Source organism: Periplaneta americana, chromosome 1, assembly GCF_040183065.1.
Source record: "Periplaneta americana isolate PAMFEO1 chromosome 1, P.americana_PAMFEO1_priV1, whole genome shotgun sequence".
In the NCBI taxonomy this organism is placed as follows: domain Eukaryota; kingdom Metazoa; phylum Arthropoda; class Insecta; order Blattodea; family Blattidae; genus Periplaneta; species Periplaneta americana.
The window spans coordinates 6067824-6089391 of NC_091117.1; the positions used below are offsets into that span (position 1 = coordinate 6067824).

The 21568-nt window shown below is 35.3% G+C and overlaps 1 protein-coding gene across 1 annotated transcript in view; it reads left to right on the forward strand.

Moving 5' to 3' along the window:
* Positions 1 to 21568, forward strand: part of Best2 (bestrophin 2) — a 478470-nt gene that overhangs the window by 419784 nt on the left and 37118 nt on the right. The window contains exon 7 of the mRNA XM_069829668.1: positions 2145 to 2252. Coding sequence (XP_069685769.1) covers positions 2145 to 2252 — 108 coding nt within the window. The remainder of the gene's footprint in view (positions 1 to 2144; positions 2253 to 21568) is intronic.

Below are 21568 nucleotides of genomic sequence, written 5' to 3' on the forward strand. Positions count from 1 at the left end.
AATTTGAATAACTTAAGATAAAATGAGATAAGATGAAGTAGGATGTGATAAGACAAAACGAGTTGGTGTGAAATGAAATAAAATGGGATGATATAAGTTGTCAAAATAAAATTGGATGTCGTAAGCTAAATTTGGGTGTGATAAGATAACATAAAATGTGAAAAGTTAAAATGAGTGTAAATAATATAAGGTAAAATGAGATGAGATAATATGGGATGTGATAAGGTAAAAAGAGTTGGGGTAAAATGAGATAATATAAGGTGAAGTAGATTGTCATAAATAAAATTGGCTGTGGTAAGTTAACATGAAATGTTATAACATAAAATGGAATGTGATGAGATAAAATTGGTGTGATGAGATAAAATTGGATGATGAGATAAAATTGGATGATGAGATAAAATTGGATGATGAGATAAAATTGGATGATGAGATAAAATTGGATGATGAGATAAAATTGAATGATGAGATAAAATTGGATGTGATGAGATAAATTGGTGTGATGAGATAAAATTGGATGTGATGAGATAAAATTGGATGTGATGTGATTAGATAAAATTGGTGTGATGAGATAAAATTGGATGATGAGATAAAATTGAATGTTTTGAGATAAAATTGGATGTGATTAGATAAAATTGGTGTGATGAGATAAAATTGGTGTGATGAGATGAAATTGGATGATGAGATAAAATTGGTGTGATGAGATAAAATTGGATGTGATGAGATAAAATTGGATGATGAGATAAAATTGGATGTAATGTGATTAGATAAAATTGGTGTGATGAGATAAAATTGGATGATGAGATAAAATTGAATGTTTTGAGATAAAATTGGATGTGATTAGATAAAATTGGTGTGATGAGATAAAATTGGTGTGATGAGATAAAATTGGATGTGATGAGATAAAATTGGATGTGATGTGATTAGATAAAATTGGTGTGATGAGATAAAATTGGATGATGAGATAAAATTGAATGTTTTGAGATAAAATTGGATGTGATTAGATAAAATTGGTGTGATGAGATAAAATTGGTGTGATGAGATGAAATTGGATGATGAGATAAAATTGGTGTGATGAGATAAAATTGGATGTGATGAGATAAAATTGGATGATGAGATAAAATTGGATGTAATGTGATTATATAAAATTGGATGATGAGATAAAATTGAATGTGATTAGATAAAATTGGATGATGAGATAAAATTGGATGTTTGAGATAAAATTGGATGTGATTAGATAAAATTGGATGTGATGAGATAAAATTGAATGATGAGATAAAATTGAATGTTTTGAGAAAATTGGATGTGATTAGATAAAATTGGATGTTTTGAGATAAAATTGTATGTGATTAGATAAAATTGGATGTGATGAGATAAAATTGGATGTTATGAGATAAAATTGGATGTTTTGAGATAAAATGGAATGTTATGAGATAAAATTGGATGTGATGAGATAAAATGGGATGTTATGAGATAAAATTGGATGTGATGAGATAAAATGGGATGTGATGAGATAAAATTGGATGTGATGAGATAAAATTGGATGTTATGAGATAAAATTGGATGTGATGAGATAAAATGGGATGTGATATACACAAGCCCTACTATAAAACATCGCATAGTGCTACGTGATACTAGTCTCTATCAGAGCTTCATTATTCAACTGTGTAAGCAAGTTTTAATCCTGGTTGATAACTCTGCCAGGTTAAATAAAGTCATTATTATTATTATTATTATTATTATTATTATTATTATTATTATTATTATTATAAAGTAAAATTGGATGTGATGAGATAAAATTGGATGTATTTATATAAGGATAGTCTAGATTAACATAAGCTAGAATGGAATTAATGTCATGTCCATCTGATTGGACGAGAGTTAATGAATGAAGAGCTGCTTCATCAGCGAAGTGTATGTAGGTGGGTGTACTGCAGCACAGTGATTAGTGAGGTGTGTAATCCAAGCGTTGCCGTGACAACCTACAGCTGAAGGTTGATTGCAGTTGGTGAAGAATTGCTAATTATAACAGCAAGGAGTGCGCGTTCACCTTAGAAACATGTTACTCCGGTCCAAGCAGCCTTGCCTAGCACAGCATCGGCCTTGTGCAGAATCGAACTGTGACCCACTGCCCGTCTCTTTTGCAGTTCTGCTTCTACATCGGCTGGCTCAAAGTGGCTGAGGTGCTCATCAACCCCTTCGGAGAGGACGATGACGATATCGAACTGAACTGGCTCATCGACCGACATGTCAAAGTAAGGAGGAATGTCTTTTAATTACTGATGCGATGTAGGCTTACACAGAAAGGATCGAGATGCTGCGAGAATCGATTTTGAGAATTTGAACGATAATAATACGTTTTGAGCAAAGCAGCAGAAAAACTGAATATTCTATTATGATAGTTCATTTTTTCGATTTTTTGTTATATTTTTATTAATATGTGTTACTTTATTGACAATCTTTAATATGTTATAAGCTGATAAATGTATCAGTTGAAACAGTCACAAAGCTATCAGGAAGCCCTTGATATCTGATTTGGTAGAGAGCCAATAACAGCCAAAAGCCGATACATGGCACATATCATGTTATGACATGTTTTTGTTCCATTCATTTATACAGGCACATCATTTTATCTTTACTAACATTTCTAATATTAACCTGGCTATACCTTTGGATTAACGGTTGAGAACCGGAAACACCGTTTTCTATCCCCCTCCCGCGACTGGAGTTCGATGATACTGGCGTAATATACAAACAAATCCCTTTACTAGGTATAGGAGGGAAGAAAAGTAGTTCATCCATTTACGTAAACTAGGAAATATCGCAATTTTGAGTTTGATAATTTTCGTTAGGTTTTTCTTTAATCAAAATGCAGTACAGTATTAACAATGAATGTTTTTACTCACGAACTGAGCTGTCCATGTGGACGTATTCATTATGCAGTGTATATTATACTGTCTACAGCACATTAGCGTACAATATAGAGAATGAAGTTAAATTGAAAAATAATCATAATATGGATATTTAAACACATTTTTGAAAATGGTGGCCGTTCATTTCGAAACAGGCTTAATTTCTTTTGTGCATATTATCGCACTATACACTATTGCATCTAATTCCAATTACCAGTTTCGTCCTTCGTACTAGTAACTCATGTTGAAATAATTCTGTACCTACTCTATAAAAGAGTACCTTACGCACTGTAAATTCAATCTTCACTTCTGACCGATCCGAAAAGATAAAATTACTGAGACATGCTATCTACTGTCCGTCCAAGTGGTTATGTCGCAGGATCGTAGAAAGGGCGGAAATCACGTGACAGTTAATTACTTAACGAGGCCCTTTTATTTAAATTATTTAAAACAGTTTTATAATATTACGTAGACGTCCAATTCCTAATAGAAATTAATGTTTTCAGAAAAGAGCTAAGACAGCTCAGCCACTAGCCTTTACAGAGGGGCGAGCAAAAGCGGATGGGGGAAACCGGGATGCGACGTAGGCAAACGAACTACAATACCTGTGCGAAAATATGATTCAATATTGAAAGCTCTTTCGTCGCTGGAAAACGCGAACATATCTCTGAACCGTACTACACTCACTACCTCAGTAGTGTTTACTATGACCGTAAGGCGACTTTGCCTGCATACGCGGCCTTGGTTCTGTGTGGACGACGGTTAAGTGACATAAAATATCGAATCGGTAGGGGAGAAAAGTTTACGACTTCTTGGAAACATATGTATTGCTGGAGACTAAGATTCTTAGTAAATATTTGTGTGCGGTGAATATGTATTTTTAATACAACCGTTCTTTTTTTGTTTTTTTATATACATTATGTGCGGTTTATTTTAAATGCATTAAAAATATAGAAAATGTACAATAACGAAGCAAAAAGGTTTAAAAAAAGCTTTTAACCTTAAAATAGGCAACGGGAGCTAAAATAGGCAAAAAAAAAAGCAAAATAAAAATTGGGTCTATCGTCCCGAAATGTGTGGAAACGTGTTTATCTCTAATAGGTCTTTCATACATACTCTCAGTTTAAAAAAAGGATTTTGCCTAACATCCGGGCTCCAGTGACAATAATGAAACATTTCCAAACAGAGACGAAACCAAGAAAACGTGCCAGACTTTTGCTATAAAATCAATACCAGTGAAACAACATACATCTATTGTAACTTTATCAACAAAGAAAGAGCTCTACCTCCCTGCCACCAATGCACACTAACTGGGTGGACACACCCATAGTTTTACCACAGTCTAGTATATACAGTCACGAAGCTCAATACGTAGTAAATATGCATCCATAGATAGTTGCTAACAACTAGGAACGCTAATATCGTCTCATTACAGACAACGCGAAATAGTACCGGTACAGTCTATTGTTCCTAGCACCCTCACAACACAAGCTTCGTGACTGTACTGGGTGTTCATTTTAAAGTGTGTCATGACGTCACTGTTGTGAGTCAGCGATTTGAAGCGAGTTTCAGCTTTTATGTCAGAGAAGTTGCCTATTAATCAAGGCGTTCAATCTGAACTTGAGAACGTGTACGGTATAACCTGAACGTCGTAGCAACAGTCTGTGTGCTACCATAACCTCTTTCGAACTGCGTTTTGCGCGGGCAAGTCGTACGCAGGGTATTTGTTATCATCGGTTGTGTACGGCAACATTCCACAACACAAATCAAATGTTTAGTGTCCATGTTGACCGTCGAAGTTAATGTCAACAAATACTGTACGTAAGTAATAGTCTTGACGCTCTCGACATATCCCGATATTAAGAAAAAACTCATCTCAGTACGTGTTTCCAAATAGTTCACATTCCTGCCACTACCGGCGTTACCGTACTTATCGGTACGTACTCTTCAGAATGAACGCCGTATTTCTAGGCAACTTCTCTGCCACATAGGTAATACACCTCTGCGGAAGTGTAGGAAGATTGAATTCTCTAGGCTCATCGGCTAGCCACATGACGGCATACAGCGAGCCATGACATACTTTGAACTGAACACCCTGTATGTACTAGACTGTGGTTTTACCTCTCTGACTAAATAAAGACCAGCAAGTCTTCTTGTGCCAAGTGTCTTCTGTAACATGACAGAATTGTTCCACATTTGTTACGTAGTCCGATCTGATATCCCTCAGCCAAGAGACTCTCTTCCTACCGATTCACAGCTGCTCCTTTCGTCGTGTGTCCCGCAATACAAGAGACATTGTGACATTGCTTGTATTCAGATTTTTTCTTTCATGGTGAGCTATACGAGCCTTTCACTTCGGTAACACCGCCGATCTGGTGCAGCACTTTATTCCATGTGCAGTTCTTCGCCCAGTTCCGAAGACATTCTGAACAAAAAAGTCATATAAACATTTTTCCTCATCATATTTTCAGAATTACACTAATTTGGAGTTCTTTACAAAATAACACTAGTGGCTTGTGCAGCAAATGCTGCAAACTAAGTTCATTAGAAGTTCAAATAATTTTTTTTTCAGATTTATTTCCAATGAAGAATAGGCCTACCAGTCATTTTAAAAGTTATTTGCTTCCATAATAATGAAACATACTCTCTCTGAATGGTTTTTCATGCCAAATACTTTTTTTTAACCTATCCATCTTCAGTTTTTCAGTTTAAAAGCGAAAACGCAAGTAACAATATTAGGACGATCAGTGGATTTTTCATATGGGAGTAAAGCAGTAGTAGCTATTTCAGGTCATTGTGGATTATAGGTGAGAGGTAATAAAATGTCAGGTTTGCCATGCTTTCGAACAACAGACATAGCATCTTAGTATAGCTGCTGCATTTTTTAGTGAATTACATTGAAATGTAGAGGGTAGAATCATTTTATCCTGCTACGAGATCTTGCTGAAATGATCGGGAGACTAAAAAATCTTGTAGGGCTCTTATTTTATCAATAAGTAATACTTTTGGTCTTTTCTTAGGAAGTGTAATTTTTGCGCTCTCTCCAGACAACACTGGAAAGAATCACGCATACAAATATCCACACCACATCGCCATTACATATATGAAAAAGACCCACTCCACTTGATTAATAACTATACAAATATTTCAGTTTTAAAAACAATAATTTTAACTTACGTAAGTTTTGTAGTTTTCAGTAACATATACTGTACCCAATATATTATACAGCCGTCACTCAATAAGTTAGAGAAATGAATATCTAATTTAAGATATTCTTTACGTATACATATATAACCCCAAAAGGTTTGAGTTTCGTATCATCAATAGGCTATAATATCCTTAATATGTATATTAGTGACAAATACATAATGGTATTAACTATAATAATATTTCACTTTTAATGGTGATAATGTCATCAAACGACCTCAAGTTTCGTACTTTTTAATATCCAATACACAGCTGTATTCAGAAAGTTACAAGCAACAGAATTAGACTTGTAAATTATTCTTAGTAAGCTTTGAAAGTCTTTAATAACCAATTATAGAGAAGTTATAAAATGTTACACAAATGAAGATCGACATATTATTGTCATTATGATGTCACAGAATTTTCTTTGATTTGCTCTACCTATGACAGCAATCCTGCAGGTCATGGCCTTCGTGTAATATTGTTTATTATAGTGTGTGTTTTGTTTTATTTATTAGTTCCCTAAACTGACAACAGATGGATTTTGGAAAATAGGAAAATTATGTAGGAAAATTGAAATTTCACTGAAAACTACTACTTTTCCGAAAAACTTTGGGTTCCAAGCTTCAAAATGAGGGGCCATTTATTAAAATCCGTTCAGCCGTTTTCCCGTAATTTCCATTACCAGTTCAAATTATATATATATATATATATAGATTATTCTTGAGTTTTAAGGATAATAGTAATATGCGTTACAAGAGCAGTAAGTTGACGTTTTCATGGTCCAGGAAAAGATTGAAAAAGCGAAACGTAGTTGAGCTTTTTTAATTTCCGAGAACATGAAAACAAACATACCGCTCGTGTATCGTACATTATTTTGTGCGAAGATCGTTTATTACATACCTGAAAGACGAATTTCTAATTAGTTGCAATGAAATCTCCATCTTGGTTTCTGTTTAATGACGCCAACTTCGGAACACCAAAATATATTTCTTCAACATTGTTGCTGTAAAATGTTTTCTGTGTTTACTATACTCCAGCAGGCCGTGATATACGTCTGTCTTTTTTTCCCCCCAGTCTATAAATGCGAACTTAAAACAAACGGTAAGGTTATGTAATGATTTATTTTTCATTTTAATATTTTAACAATATTATTTATATAACATATTGCAGTAATAACATCGGCATCTGGAATCACGTTGATTTTTTCACGGCTTCCTTAATGTTACTTGTATCAGGAATGCAATAAGTTTCGTTGAGTAGTAGACTTTACTTAATTTTTGCAAATATTTAAAAACAATAATTAACATTGCAATTTAGGTGAAATTGCAGTGGTAAGTTTCCAATTTATAATTATTACTATGTTAAACGTCTCTAAAAATAATATGTTAAAAGCCTAAAGCAGTAAAATGAATGTCGCGCTTAAGCGGTAAGAAGAGGGAAATTGTTATGTGTGTTACGTTGGGAATACTGAATGTGGTATTTCACACTTACCGCGTATTGGTTCTGTGCGGAAAACAAGCAAATACGCACGATCTCGCACAAAAGAATATTACAGATAAAGAATGAAGTATTCAGGAGTATTAGTTCTTTAATTAGCTAGTATTCTGAAGCTAAAAGTGTGTTGCCAATTCCATAGTTGCTCCGTACAGATTTTTTTTTTTTTTTTTTCAATTTTTAACTACAAAATTACATTTCCTTACGCATTTATCGCAACAATTGTTACAAATCACGCCACTCTTGTAAATTGTTCATTAGGGTGCATAATTAAACTGTAAAGAATCAAGTTCCGAAAGTTATATGATTTGTAACAACTTTTTTGATAAGTGCGTAAGAACGATGTCATTTTTAGTTAAAAATTGAAAAATAAAATCTCCACAGAGCAATTAACAACAGATTTTTAGCTTCAGAATACTAGTCAATTAATAAAATGACACTTCTCAATAGTTCATTCTCTATTTGTAATATTCTTTTACCCTTAAAACTAAAGAAAAAAAAGGTATTTTACTTACAACTTCAAATTAGTGTAACTCTGGAAATATTGAGATTAGGAGACATGTTTATATGACATTTTTTGCTCAGAATGTCTTTAGAAATAAGCTCTGTTAAGTGACGGTAAATCCTCGTGAATCACCCTGTATATTTTGCCAGTATAAATAAGTATTATTATTATTATTATTATTATTATTATTATTATTATTATTATTATTATTATTATTATATAGTCCTATTCATTCATTCATAGTGTTCTGTCCAAGGGCTTGTCTTTCACTGCAAACCCAGCATTCTCCAGTTTTGCCTATTTTCTGCCTTCCTCTTAGTCTCCTCATGTGATCAATATATCTTAATGTCGTCTATCATCTGATATCTTCTGACCAAAACTCTTCTTTCTACTATCTGGTTCCAGTATGACGTATATCGTATGGAAAACTTCCAGTGAAGGTATTGATTGTGATAAACTACTATTATCGTTATGAGTCCCAGAAGATTTCTGGGGTGAGTTTAAGTATCTTCCGATAACTGAATATCTTATATTACCGATATGTGGTATCGAGAATCTCCAGTGTTGTCATCGGGTCCGGTAATCTTCTGGTAACTATTGATGTCGTAACAAACCTCTAACATCGATTTACAAATATTCTTATATCTGCTCTTCTTACACAAAACTTCCAGTGAATGATATAGGAAACTTCTCTTACAGTGGTTAGAAACTTCTAGTGGCTGCAGCAGCCCTATAAAAATATAACACTCTTGTTTAACGATATCGAATCTTGTAATCTTCTGGTATCTATTTAGGAACCTTCTGATGTCCCGAATAGACTCCCGATATAAGGTACCGGAAATTATTTTTGTATACTAGTGTCATTTGTTATCTCATGAAACCATAAGCTCCGTAGCTTATAGTGAGGGTAAACAAGCTAGCTAGCTGCAAGTGGAAGTGTAACTACAGAAGGAAACTTCTTCTTTCTCCTTATGCGCAGGTAGATTTAACGAGATACTAAATGGTCTATATAAAAGCAATGAAGAAATAACTTAATCAGTGGGCCATGTTTTGACTGCCTCTGTGGTCTGTTGGTCAGCATGCTGGCTTCCAAATCAGGAGGTCCCGGGTTCGATTCGCGGACTCGGCTCTCGGTGAATTTTCTTGAAGAAGAGGAATTCCCTGGGTGTCTAGAGTATGGAAATTTGTATGATTGTGAGTGTGCCGGGTTAATATTAATTAACCAAAATACATCAGGACTGTCACTGGGCAGTAACCTGAACACACGTTTCAGCGTCACATTGTTGACAAGTAACTCCATCTGTCAGCACAACCATAAAGCATCTAATTGATGCTGTAGAGTTACCAACAACGAAAAAAAAAAAGTGGGCCATGTTTAGAAATTAGTAGGCTTTGACAATTTGTAGAACAACAGAAAGTCAATTTATGGTCACTAAACGAATGTTCTCTTGTTTTACAAAGTGTCAAAGCCTGCTAATTTCTAAACATGGCCCACTAGGGTTGGGCAACACGATTCTTTTTCAGAAGTCAATTCCAACGATTCAATCATACATTACGAATCGATTCTAACGATTCGTTCACGATTCTTCCAGTCTGCGATTCCAACTATTCTTTTGAATCGTCAACGAGTTCACGATTCTTCCTAGTCTGCGATTCCAACGATTCGTCAACGAACGACTTACAGGACACTTTCCTTTGCAAACCACGCGTAGAACAAAAACGTTCTACATCTCTCGCATAGATGGCATAAGAGGCGAGATATTGGATTGTCTCTTTCTCATTGGCTGTAACCATTCAGCATGACCTCCATTAGTCTACAAAATTATTCAAGTCAGTGCTTCTTAATTATAATTTATTAACTGAACCTTATTATCAAGTATATTTTTTGCATTACATCTCTATTTAACGATGTAAATTTCAGGTTCGTGTTCATTATTTCTCACGCTTAACAAATGCAGTATTTTGATTTCACTCTCGCTCGGGAGCATTCGGCACGGTTCGGAAATGTCCGCTGACAGATTACATCAAACAGGTAAATAGAATCGTGGGTTGCAATACCATGCCGATTCGTTGCTATTCTTTTGAACGACGATTCCTTACGATTCTTTTGAACGACGATTCGTTGATACCACGAATCGATTCTTACGATTCTTTATTATTAGTCGTTCGAATGAACGATTCGTTCACGAATCTACCCAACTCTATGGCCCACTGATAAAGTTATTTTCTTTTCATTGTTTTTATACATAGGTTCCTTGTGGCAGTGTTAAATTCCTGTCCTACACCCAGAAAACACACGGTAGGCATATCGAGTGCGTCGTGAGATTATCTCCTTAGATGTGATGTTGCACTTCCTCTACTGCTGAGATCAGCATGCTAGGCAGGTCTGCAGATGAGTCTTCAGGGCTGGCAGGTGAAGGTCTCTCCTTGGCACGGATGTTCCGACAACAGTCAGCATCTCGATGGGTGGCCAGGAAGGCCTCTACATGTTGCTTACAGCATCAAAATTATTGAGATGCTACAGAAGATGGGTGGCAAGATTCCTAAATACTTGCATCTTCTCTGCAGTACCGACTCTACATTATAGCTAACTGCAATATAGCATGGACTGCGATTAATCTGTGAAGTTTAATAGAATATCCTTATACAAAGACCAACCTAAGGGAAGGGCAATATGCATGGATTATGTTCTGCATCTAAAGATGGAACTTTCGGTTATTAATATGATATTGGATCGATGTAAAAGTTCGTAGCGTTTCTTCGCTGTCACAAAAGATTTTGAGATAACTAGAAGACAGAAATAATCAGTAATATATTGCCTTACATTATCTATGACTCTCTACCAACGCTGGAGTAGTTTTTCGATTCCGCGTCTGAAGAAATCTGCTGGTTTAGAGTTAAAGAAATCATCAAGGTAACTAATTACACCCAATAATGACAATTAATAATGAACACAATTAATAAAAATATAATTAATAATAAATTAATAATAATAATAATAATAATAATAATAATAATAATAATAATAATAATAATAACAGGGAGCCTCCTAAATTAAATGAAGCACGATCACTTAAAATAACATTTAAAGTAAATATAATTTGTATCTTAACCCTAAGTTCGAACTAAAACCCACGAGTATGATATGTTCATATCTGCACAACTACCTTTCAGCACTACACTCATTTCGCTGTCAACTCACTCACTGCACTGGAACTACGACACATTTCACTGATTCTATCCTCACTTCACTAACACTTCAAAAACATTTCACTGTTCAAATACTTTGCACTGCCACTATAAACTATAAAGCTTCACTGACAGAAACACATTTCACTGACACAACACACTTCTTCACTGATACAACACTTCAGTAACAAAATATCAATTACACCCTTTAAATAGCGTGTATAATGTACTATCGTCTATTAGTAAAGTCCTCAAGCCTATTTTTAAATACATTTTTGGTTATTGGTAAAGCCTTTAGTAAGTCTGCAGGTAAAGCATTCCAGTCCCTGATAGTACGATTGAGAAAAGAAAACTTTCCAGTGTCCGTCCTCTGTCTTCTTTCCCTCAATTTATATGAGTGGTCGTTCCTTGAAGAGTAATTTGGCGGCTGCAACCTATTTTTTATTTCTCTCCAGGCAGGCTCAAGTCGTAAAGGTAAGTTTGTAAAGTATCTTCCTTATCAAAGGACTTTCCTTGAAGATTGTTGGACAGAGGACGGAAAAGGTGCAAATCTGAGGACGCGAGATCGGTAGAATATGGAAATGTGGAATCACCTCCCAACCAAGCTCCAGGATAGCTGCTTTCGTCATGTTAGCGGAGTGTGGGCGTGCATTGTCTTGTTACAGCAGCACTTGATGCAGTCTTCACGGTCGTTTTTCTTCACTTGCGGCCGCAAGACGTCGGAAACTTCTGTTATCAGCAGGCGTCGAGACTTCGGACCCAATAGAGCAGTTCAGTGGTAAAGCGTACAGGGTGGGGGGTACTGTAGAATGGATGCCAACAAATACGCAAAGGAAAACGCTCGGATTTGAAGGTTCTGACGAATAATTTAGTTTTCATACAAACTGTGTCTGAAACTATTACACGGTTAGAAAAGTCAGAGCAAGAGATGCCGGAAGCCCTCAAATTAATTTAGAAAATGATGCAGAGAATTAATGAGACATCAAGTACAACATCAAGTACAACGGTTACTGAACATGTAAAACAGAAGTGGAAATCAATTTTATGTAAAAATAACGGATATGGAACATTGTGTAACATAAACAGCAAATTAGTGGACATAGAGTCACCCGAGAATAAAGGACTGTCTCGATGTTAGGTTTTTTTCGTTTTGCTCCTATCAAGTCATGTGACGTAGAGCGCAGCTTTCTACAGTACAAACTTTGGCAGATAACCGAAAAAGATTTACGTTTGAGACACTGAGAATGTATCTTGTAGTACATTGCAATTCGGTACTGTAACTGCACTTCCTAAAGACGATCAATAGGGTAAATGAATAAATTAAAATTGCTACATGCTTATTTCCACCATTAACACTGTGTATAATTAAACACAAATGCTTATAAAAGACAGGAGAATAAATGCTTTTCACATTCTTTTGACATTATCATTGTGTAATATATATTTACTTTCAGAATGTACATATGTGTGTTTCCCTATACTACCGTACTCTACTCTAAATAGCAACGTTGTTACCTCAGCACATCTCTATCTACCTGCGGCGAGTCAACAACTTATAGTGCATGCACAGTAAACTTATTGTATCGGGTCCAAAGTCTCGAAGCCTGGTTATCAGTATCAATCATGTAAAACTCATAATATCGCTATCAAATATTATAAATTTTCTTCAACTTCGCAAAATTCAAGACTTATTTGCAAGCACAGTACTCCAAATGACAAACAGTAACCAAAAATGTATTTAAAAATAGGCTTAAGGACTTTACTAATAGACGGTAGTATATTATACACGCTATTTAAAGGGTGTAATTGAAGTTTTGTTATTTGAAGTGTTGTATCAGTGAGGAAGTGTGTTGTATCAGTGAAGTGTGAAGTGTGTAGTTTCAGTGAAGTCTGTTATGTAAGTGAAGTGTGTTTGTGTCAGTGAAGTTCTATAGTTCATAGTGGCTGTGCAAAGTATTTGAACAGTGAAATGGTTTTGAAGTGTTAGTGAAATCAGGATAGAATCAGTGCAGTGAGTGAGTTGACAGCGAAATGAGTGTAGTGCCGAAAGGTACTTGTGCAGATATGAACATATCACACTCGTGGGTTTTAGTTCGAACTTAGGGTTAAGATACAAATTAGATTTACTTTAAATGTTGTTTTAAGTGATCGTGCTTCATTTAATTTAGGATGCTCATTATTATTATTATTATTATTATTATTATTATTATTATTATTATTATTATTATTAATGTTTTTTAGTTGTGTTTATTATTAATTGTCATTATTGAGTGTAATTAGTTACCACTGCCACCGGGTATATACCCATTTCCAGTGTGAATAAATAAATACATACATACATACATACATACATACATACATACATACATACATACATACATACATACATACATACATACATACATACATACATACATACATACATACATACATACATACATACATACATACATACATACATACATACATACTGGGTGTTCATTTCAAAGTGTGTCATGACGTCACTTGTTGGGTCACCGATTTGAAGCGAGTTTCAGCTTAAATGTTAGAGAAGTTGCCTATTATTTAAGGCGTTCTTCAATCTGAACTTGAGAACGTGTACGGTATAACTTGAACGTCGTAGCAACAGATGGCGGTCTGTACGGTCTGTGTGCTACCATAACCTCTTTCGAACTGTGTTTTGCGCCGGCAAGTCGTACGCAGGGTATTTGTTATCATCGGTTGCGTACGGTAACATTCCACAACACAAATCAAATGCTCCGTGTCCATGTTGACCGTCGAAGTTAATGTCAACAAATACGTAAGTAATCGTCTTAACCCTCTCCCCATATCCCGACAGTACGTATTTCCAAACAGTTCACATTCCTGCCACTAATGGCGTTACCGTACGTATCGGCACGTACTCTTCAGAATGAACGCCGTACTTGCTAGCCAACTTCTCTGCCTCTTAGATTATACATCTGAGCTGCGGAAGTGTAGGAAGATTGAATTCTCTAGGCTCATCAGCTAGCCACATGAAGACATACAGCGAGCCAAGACACATTTTGAACTGAACACCCAGTACATACATACATACATACATACATACATACATACATACATACAATAAACAATCTCCTAACAATGCAGTGTTTTGATGGCGAACAAAAATGCTACGAACTTATATATCAACCTATTTTTGATAAAAATGCTAATAAAATGGGACAAGATTTTTAAAATGTCACGTGACTCGAAAACGCCATGTCATTGGTTGGCATTGTAACACAGTACAGCAGCTGCATGGGTGTGAAGATCAAAGTAAATGGAGCTGTAGGAGTCTGAGTAGATGCTAAAACCCGAGGAAAGAAATTACGTAACCTTTTTTTTTTTTTACTAATTTCGGCATCGAACCCGGGCTACCTTGAGTTTGACTCTTATCTTCACATTATCATGACTGCAGTTTGAATCCTTGTGTTAAATTACGATGTGGTCACATTCGGTTCTTATATTATTTTCAAAGGAAGGAGAACAGATTTCGGCATTTTTGCAACCAGTAAATTTCTTTGGAAGCGGAACAGTCGATCCCTGGTCTGAACGAGTGGTCAGTGGTCAGTTGCTGGCCAGCCTATGTTGCGGCACGCTAGAGGTCGCGGTGGCCAGTGGGTGAACTTGACCGACAGCCACTGAGGCGAATTACTTTCGTTTCCGTACGGAAGCGGGCTGTGCGACCCAGACGACGCCCTTCGAGCCCCTGCACTTGGCAGAGTGGTCACAAGTTATCACAAAGTTATGTAACATAAAAATCGGCAATCTGTCCTCTGAAAGATATCCGCATTCATTATTATATTCATCGCAGTCCGATTCATCGTCACTTCCAATCCTCATCATTGTTGTCATGGTAACATTTTCATAGTTATTTTATCGTTATCGCTGTCACTGTCGTCGTTACCATCGTCATTTTAACGTTAGCCCTTTCACTCTCATCGTTATCATCGGAATTTTATCGTTAGCCCTTTCACTCTCATCGTTATCATCGGAATTTTAACGTTAGCCCTTTCACTCTCATCGTTATCATCGGAATTTTAACGTTAGCCCTTTCACTCTCATCGTTATCATCGGAATTTTAACGTTAGCCCTTTCACTCTCATCGTTATCATCGGAATTTTAACGTTAGCCCTTTCACTCTCATCGTTATCATCGGAATTTTAACGTTAGCCCTTTCACTCTCATCGTTATCATCGGAATTTTAACGTTAGCCCTTTCACTCTCATCGTTATCATCGGAATTTTAACGTTAGCCCTTTCACTCTCATCGTTATCATCGGAATTTTAACGTTAGCCCTTTCACTCTCATCGTTATCATCGGAATTTTAACGTTAGCCCTTTCACTATCATCGTTATCATCGGAATTTTAACGTTAGCCCTTTCACTATCGTTACCATCGTCATTTTAACGTTAGCCCTTTCACTCTCATCGTTATCATCGGAATTTTAACGTTAGCCCTTTCACTATCGTTATCATCGGAATTTTAACGTTAGCCCTTTCACTGTCATCGTTATCATCGGAATTTTAACGTTAGCCCTTTCACTATCATCGGAATTTTAACGTTAGCCCTTTCACTCTCATCGTTACCATCGTCATTTTAACGTTAGCCCTTTCACTCTCATCGTTATCATCGGAATTTTAACGTTAGCCCTTTCACTGTCATCGTTATCATCGGAATTTTAACGTTAGCCCTTTCACTCTCATCGTTACCATCGTCATTTTAACGTTAGCCCTTTCACTCTCATCGTTATCATCGGAATTTTAACGTTAGCCCTTTCACTATCATCGTTATCATCGGAATTTTAACGTTAGCCCTTTCACTGTCATCGTTATCATCGGAATTTTAACGTTAGCCCTTTCACTATCATCGTTATCATCAGAATTTTAACGTTAGCCCTTTCACTGTCATCGTTATCACCGGAATTTTAACGTTAGCCCTTTCACTATCATCGTTATCATCGGAATTTTTTCGTTAGTCCTGTTACTGACATCGTTATCGTTGGAATTTTAACGTTAGCCCTTTTACAATTATCGTTATCATCGTTATTTTAACGTTAGTCCTTTCACTATCATCGTTGTCATCGAAATTTTATCGTTAGCCCTTTCACTATAACTTAATCGTTATCATCGGAATTTTATCGTTAGCCCTTTCACTATAACTTAATCGTTATCATCGGAATTTTATCGTTAGTCCTTTCACTATAACTTAATCGGTATCATCGGAATTTTATCGTTAGCCCTTTCACTGTCATCGTTATCATCGGAATTTTAACGTTAGCCCTTTCACTATCATCGTTATCATCGGAATTTTAACGTTAGCCCTTTCACTGTCATCGTTATCATCGGAATTTTAACGTTAGCCCTTTCACTGTCATCGTTATCACCGGAATTTTAACGTTAGCCCTTTCACTATCATCGTTATCATCGGAATTTTTTAGTTAGTCCTGTCACTGACATCGTTATCGTTGGAATTTTAACGTTAGCCCTTTTACAATTATCGTTATCATCGTTATTTTAACGTTAGTCCTTTCACTATCATCGTTGTCATCGAAATTTTATCGTTAGCCCTTTCACTATAACTTAATCGTTATCATCGGAATTTTATCGTTAGTTCTTTCACTATAACTTAATCGTTATCATCGGAATTTTATCGTTAGTCCTTTCACTATAACTTAATCGTTATCATCGGAATTTTATCGTTAGCCCTTTCACTATAACTTAATCGTTATCATCGGAATTTCATCGTTAGCCCTTTCACTGTCATCGGTATCATCGGAACTCATTGATTGAAAATGTATCTACGCATTAGAGACCTACGAGACACATATTAACCTTGTTTTTGAGCACAGGGAATTAAGTTTGTGCTATTTAAAAAAAAAACAGTTTTTGAGTTTTTTTCTGGAAGAAACTCAAAACAATTACGATAGCTACAAGTAGATACTGAATCTCTTTTTACGCAGTTGCGTTCAATTGGCTGGAATTACAAAGATATGAGGGAAAAAGTCATTGCAAAAACCGGTGGAATGTTGAAACTAGACTTTTTCGCAAAGCGTAGACCAAAGTTGGTTCAAAAGAATAACTTGAACTTGCAAAAAAAAGCTTCCAATTTTTTTTATTATGTTTATAACCTTATACTTATACAAAATAACTTTCTCGTCTATGATTGTCATCAAAATAAAAGCAAGAAATCTCCTTGAATTTCAAAATATCAGTCTGTGTGTTTCTAATATAGACTCCAGAATTCAGAAACTATTTAAAAAACAGGGATATTTATCTGTAGTAATATCACAAGAGGTCTGAAATTTGCCGATAAATCCACGAGCGAATCGAGTGGATTTATTTGTGAAATCTCAGACCTCGAGTGACATTTATTAGGACTATTTCATGAATGAAATAAAAATGTAAATAATTTATCTCTAAAATTCGCTCATAAAATGTTAATAATTGTATATTTATGAATACTTAATCTGAAGTCGAAATAGATGAATAACGATTACTGCAATAAATAAATTGAATGTTATTCAGTAATGCCAATTGTGAAAAGCGAAATACAGGTTTAACAATGTTAATTACACGTACTGCGCTTTTCTCCTGTTATTATAACAGAAATACGTTTTCATTATCTGCTGAAATCGTAATTTGATTTAAACATTTTATAGTATAAGTACAAATAACCTGATTAATACATTAATTAAATGTACAATTGTTATGAAGGAGTGTCATTATCTTTATATACAATGGACATGGAATTAGAAGATGAAGATGCAGACGCGGAAGTAGGATTTCGCACTTTATTTACAACAATGGATTTATGCTTATCGATTTACGTGTAAACAATTGGCGACGCTGACTCACTGCCATCGTGATCTAGACCAGGCCGTAATGCAGGTTGTGTGACGTCACTCGATGAGTCGGGCTTTTCTATTTGAGTATACGGAACTGAGTGAAATATATTACTTTATAGCGTGTCGGCGCTCAATTTTATTTAGTGTAATGTGTGTATAAGACCCCTTCACACTTCTTATTGCATAATATGTTGCAGAAATAATTACAAAACTGTGTTATTTTAATGTCAACGGAGTTTTACATCTTAACATAACCTGGTTGCATCAACATTTTAAGTTTGGAATGGAAGCTATTTTTAGATTTAATAAAGAAGAATTATTTATATTCTGATTTTAATTTAGCACATCTACCTTCCTTACTTGTAGGTACAAAATTTACCACAGTCCCTCCTATTAAATTAGTGTATGTACAGTTGTGTGTTAATCTGGTAGGTTAGATAAATACAATTCATTACAAACCAGTACAGTAGGGAACAAGTAAATAATACAATTAAATTTTTATTCAATGTAATATGTGCATAAGTTCCATTTATGTGTTGCATAATGTGGCAGGAATAATAAATAAAACTGTGTTATTTTTATGTGAAGAGAATTTACCATGTTAACATAACCTATCTGCGTCAACATTTTAGGCTTAAGTTGAGAACGAAAACTGTTTTGAGATTTACTAAAGAAGAATATAGTTTTAGGATAAACTTCAGAACACGGTTACCGTCCTTACTTATAGGTAGAAAATTCACCACAGTCCCCCCTATGAAATGTACATACGTTATATTACTTAGTAGCGCTGAGGTATAGTTCCGGTAATTTCTGAAATGAAAACAGTTGAATTTAGTTTTTGTGGAGATGCATTTGATCCTATAAGCAAGGCATATTAAAATCCTGAACGAACCGAACTAATTTGTATATGCAAGATGTATGAATACGAAGGGAACTACCTCAGCGCTAGTTTAGCCCTAGTAACATATTAAACTCATCAGACTTCAGACTGGAGTACCGTCTGAAACGAATAAATACAATTGAAGTGTAGACAAATTGCATTTATAAGTTATACGTAGCGTTATGCTTAATTATAATGCATAATTGCGAATATGGAAATAAGGCAAGTACTGATAGAATAAACATAACCTATAACTTCAACACATTAAAACATGCGTGCGATGCAACTGAAAATTGTTGAAACGTGCATAAATTAATGTGCAAGAATTTCGTAATGAAGCATGAGTGCTTTATTTCAAGTAATTACAATTCTAGATACTGTAACAGTAATGAAAACTATAGGGTATAATTTTTCGTAATATACTATATGTATCTCGTTTTTAGTTCAAATTGTGTATATTATCAAACGTCGTATTATTTACTCGTATAATGTAGGTTATTCACAAATAAAAAGGGCGCAATAATTTAAATTTAATAAGACAAATACGGTAAACTAACAATAATGGATTAGACAAGAGTAACATCGGTATCGCTGCACTTAGGCCTAATCACAACTTACTTTACATGCCAGTCACTGTTTCACTTTCACGTATATATTATTACACATATTTAGCCTACTGTTTATAAGACCAAAATTTCACTTAACCACATAAGGACGCAATATTTAATCGAAATAAAGGCAGGTATTACACATACGAACTTTGCCTGCAACAACGTAATTTTCACACCAAAAATAATATTATACCTTACATTGCAAGTAAATTGTGTCTCGAGTGTCTCACAATCACTGTTTAAAATTTTACTGACGCAATTACACTGCATTTCAGAGAAATATATGTTATTCTTCATGCACTGCAACTAATTCATATGGTTGAAAGACCGCCTTTCGCGATCAGCTGTTAAGCGAGTCACGTGGTGTGCCTCACGGCCTGTATTAGATCACGATGGCAGTGCGCTGACTAAACAAAAGAACGACCATGCGATAAATCGAGCTGCAGAAATAATCGTGACTTATAACTGTGATTGGTTGGAATTCAAAATTTCGTTACACTTCATTGGCCGAAAATGGAATGACGTCATATAAACGAAATAGTCACATTAATTATTTTTTTATTCTATAAATACTGAAACATTTTTTTTTATTTTTATATTTAATGTTATTTATGTTTATATTCATAAATTCAAAATAAATGTATTTTAATAAGGTGTTTTATGTTCTTTTCTGTAAATCATATCGCGATCCATCTCAGCTATTTACATGACCCCCGGTTTGGGAACCACTGTACTAAATTATGCGTGAAGTCAGTTGGTGAGAATCAGCTTTTAAAATGAAGTTTTCGTATTGAAATATTATGCTTTGTTGTCAAGTTTACAAACAGTTGCTTGCAATATTCGCCTGTGTGTGTGTGTGAGTGTGTAAATTCTGGCACGACGAAACAGATGACAAGCGAGTGTTGTGTGAATGGACCTGAGCGGCACGTGACATCAATTAATCTAATCGGCTGACGTCACACTTGGCTTACGCAACGCGCGACGTGTGTGAGTCGCGAATTCGTCCACTTTCATTCTCCGTATGCAGATTCCGCAGGACTGCTGATCACGCCGTTCATTAAGCATTCTGCAGATGCATAGAAAGTCTGATGTCGACTGTCAGATGTCGGCTGATTTCACTTTAAAATGCTGCCACGCTGCAGTCCTTCTTCAATACGAGACAATGATGATAGTAATATGCGTTACAAGAGCGGTATGTTGAAGTTATCATGTTCGAGGAAAAGTTTGAAAAAGCGAAACGTAGTTGAGCTTTTTAAATTTCCGAGAATTGAAAGAAAACATACCGCTCGTGTATCGTACATTATTTTGTGCGAAGATCGTTTATTACATACCTGAAAGAGGAATTTCTAATTAGTTGCAATGAAATTTCCATCTTGGCTTCTGTTCAATAACGGCAAATTTGCAAAACAAAAATATCTATCTTCAACATTGTTGCTTTAAAATGTTTTCTGTGTTTACTATACTCCAGCAGGCCGTGATATACGTCTGTCTTTTTTCCCCCCAGTCTATGATGAGTCTGGAATCTTGTTGATTTTTTCACGGCTTCCTTAATGTTACTTGCATCACGAATGCAGTAACTTTAGTGGAGTTGTAGAGTTTACTTAATTTTTGCCAATATTTAAAAACAATAATTAACAGTGCAATTTAGGTGAAATTGCAGTGGTAAGTTTCCAATTTATAATTATTACTATATTGAACGTCTCTAAAAATAATATGTTAAAAGCCTAAAGCAGTAAAATCAATATGTCACTTAAGCTGTAAGAAGAGGGAAATTGTTATGTGTATTAGGTTGGGAATACTGAATGTGGAATTTTAGACTTTCCGCGGATTGGTTTTGTGCGGAAACCAAGTAAATACGCACGATATCGCACAAAAGTTACATACCAATACACCGTCACCATAACCATCATGTACAGGGATGGT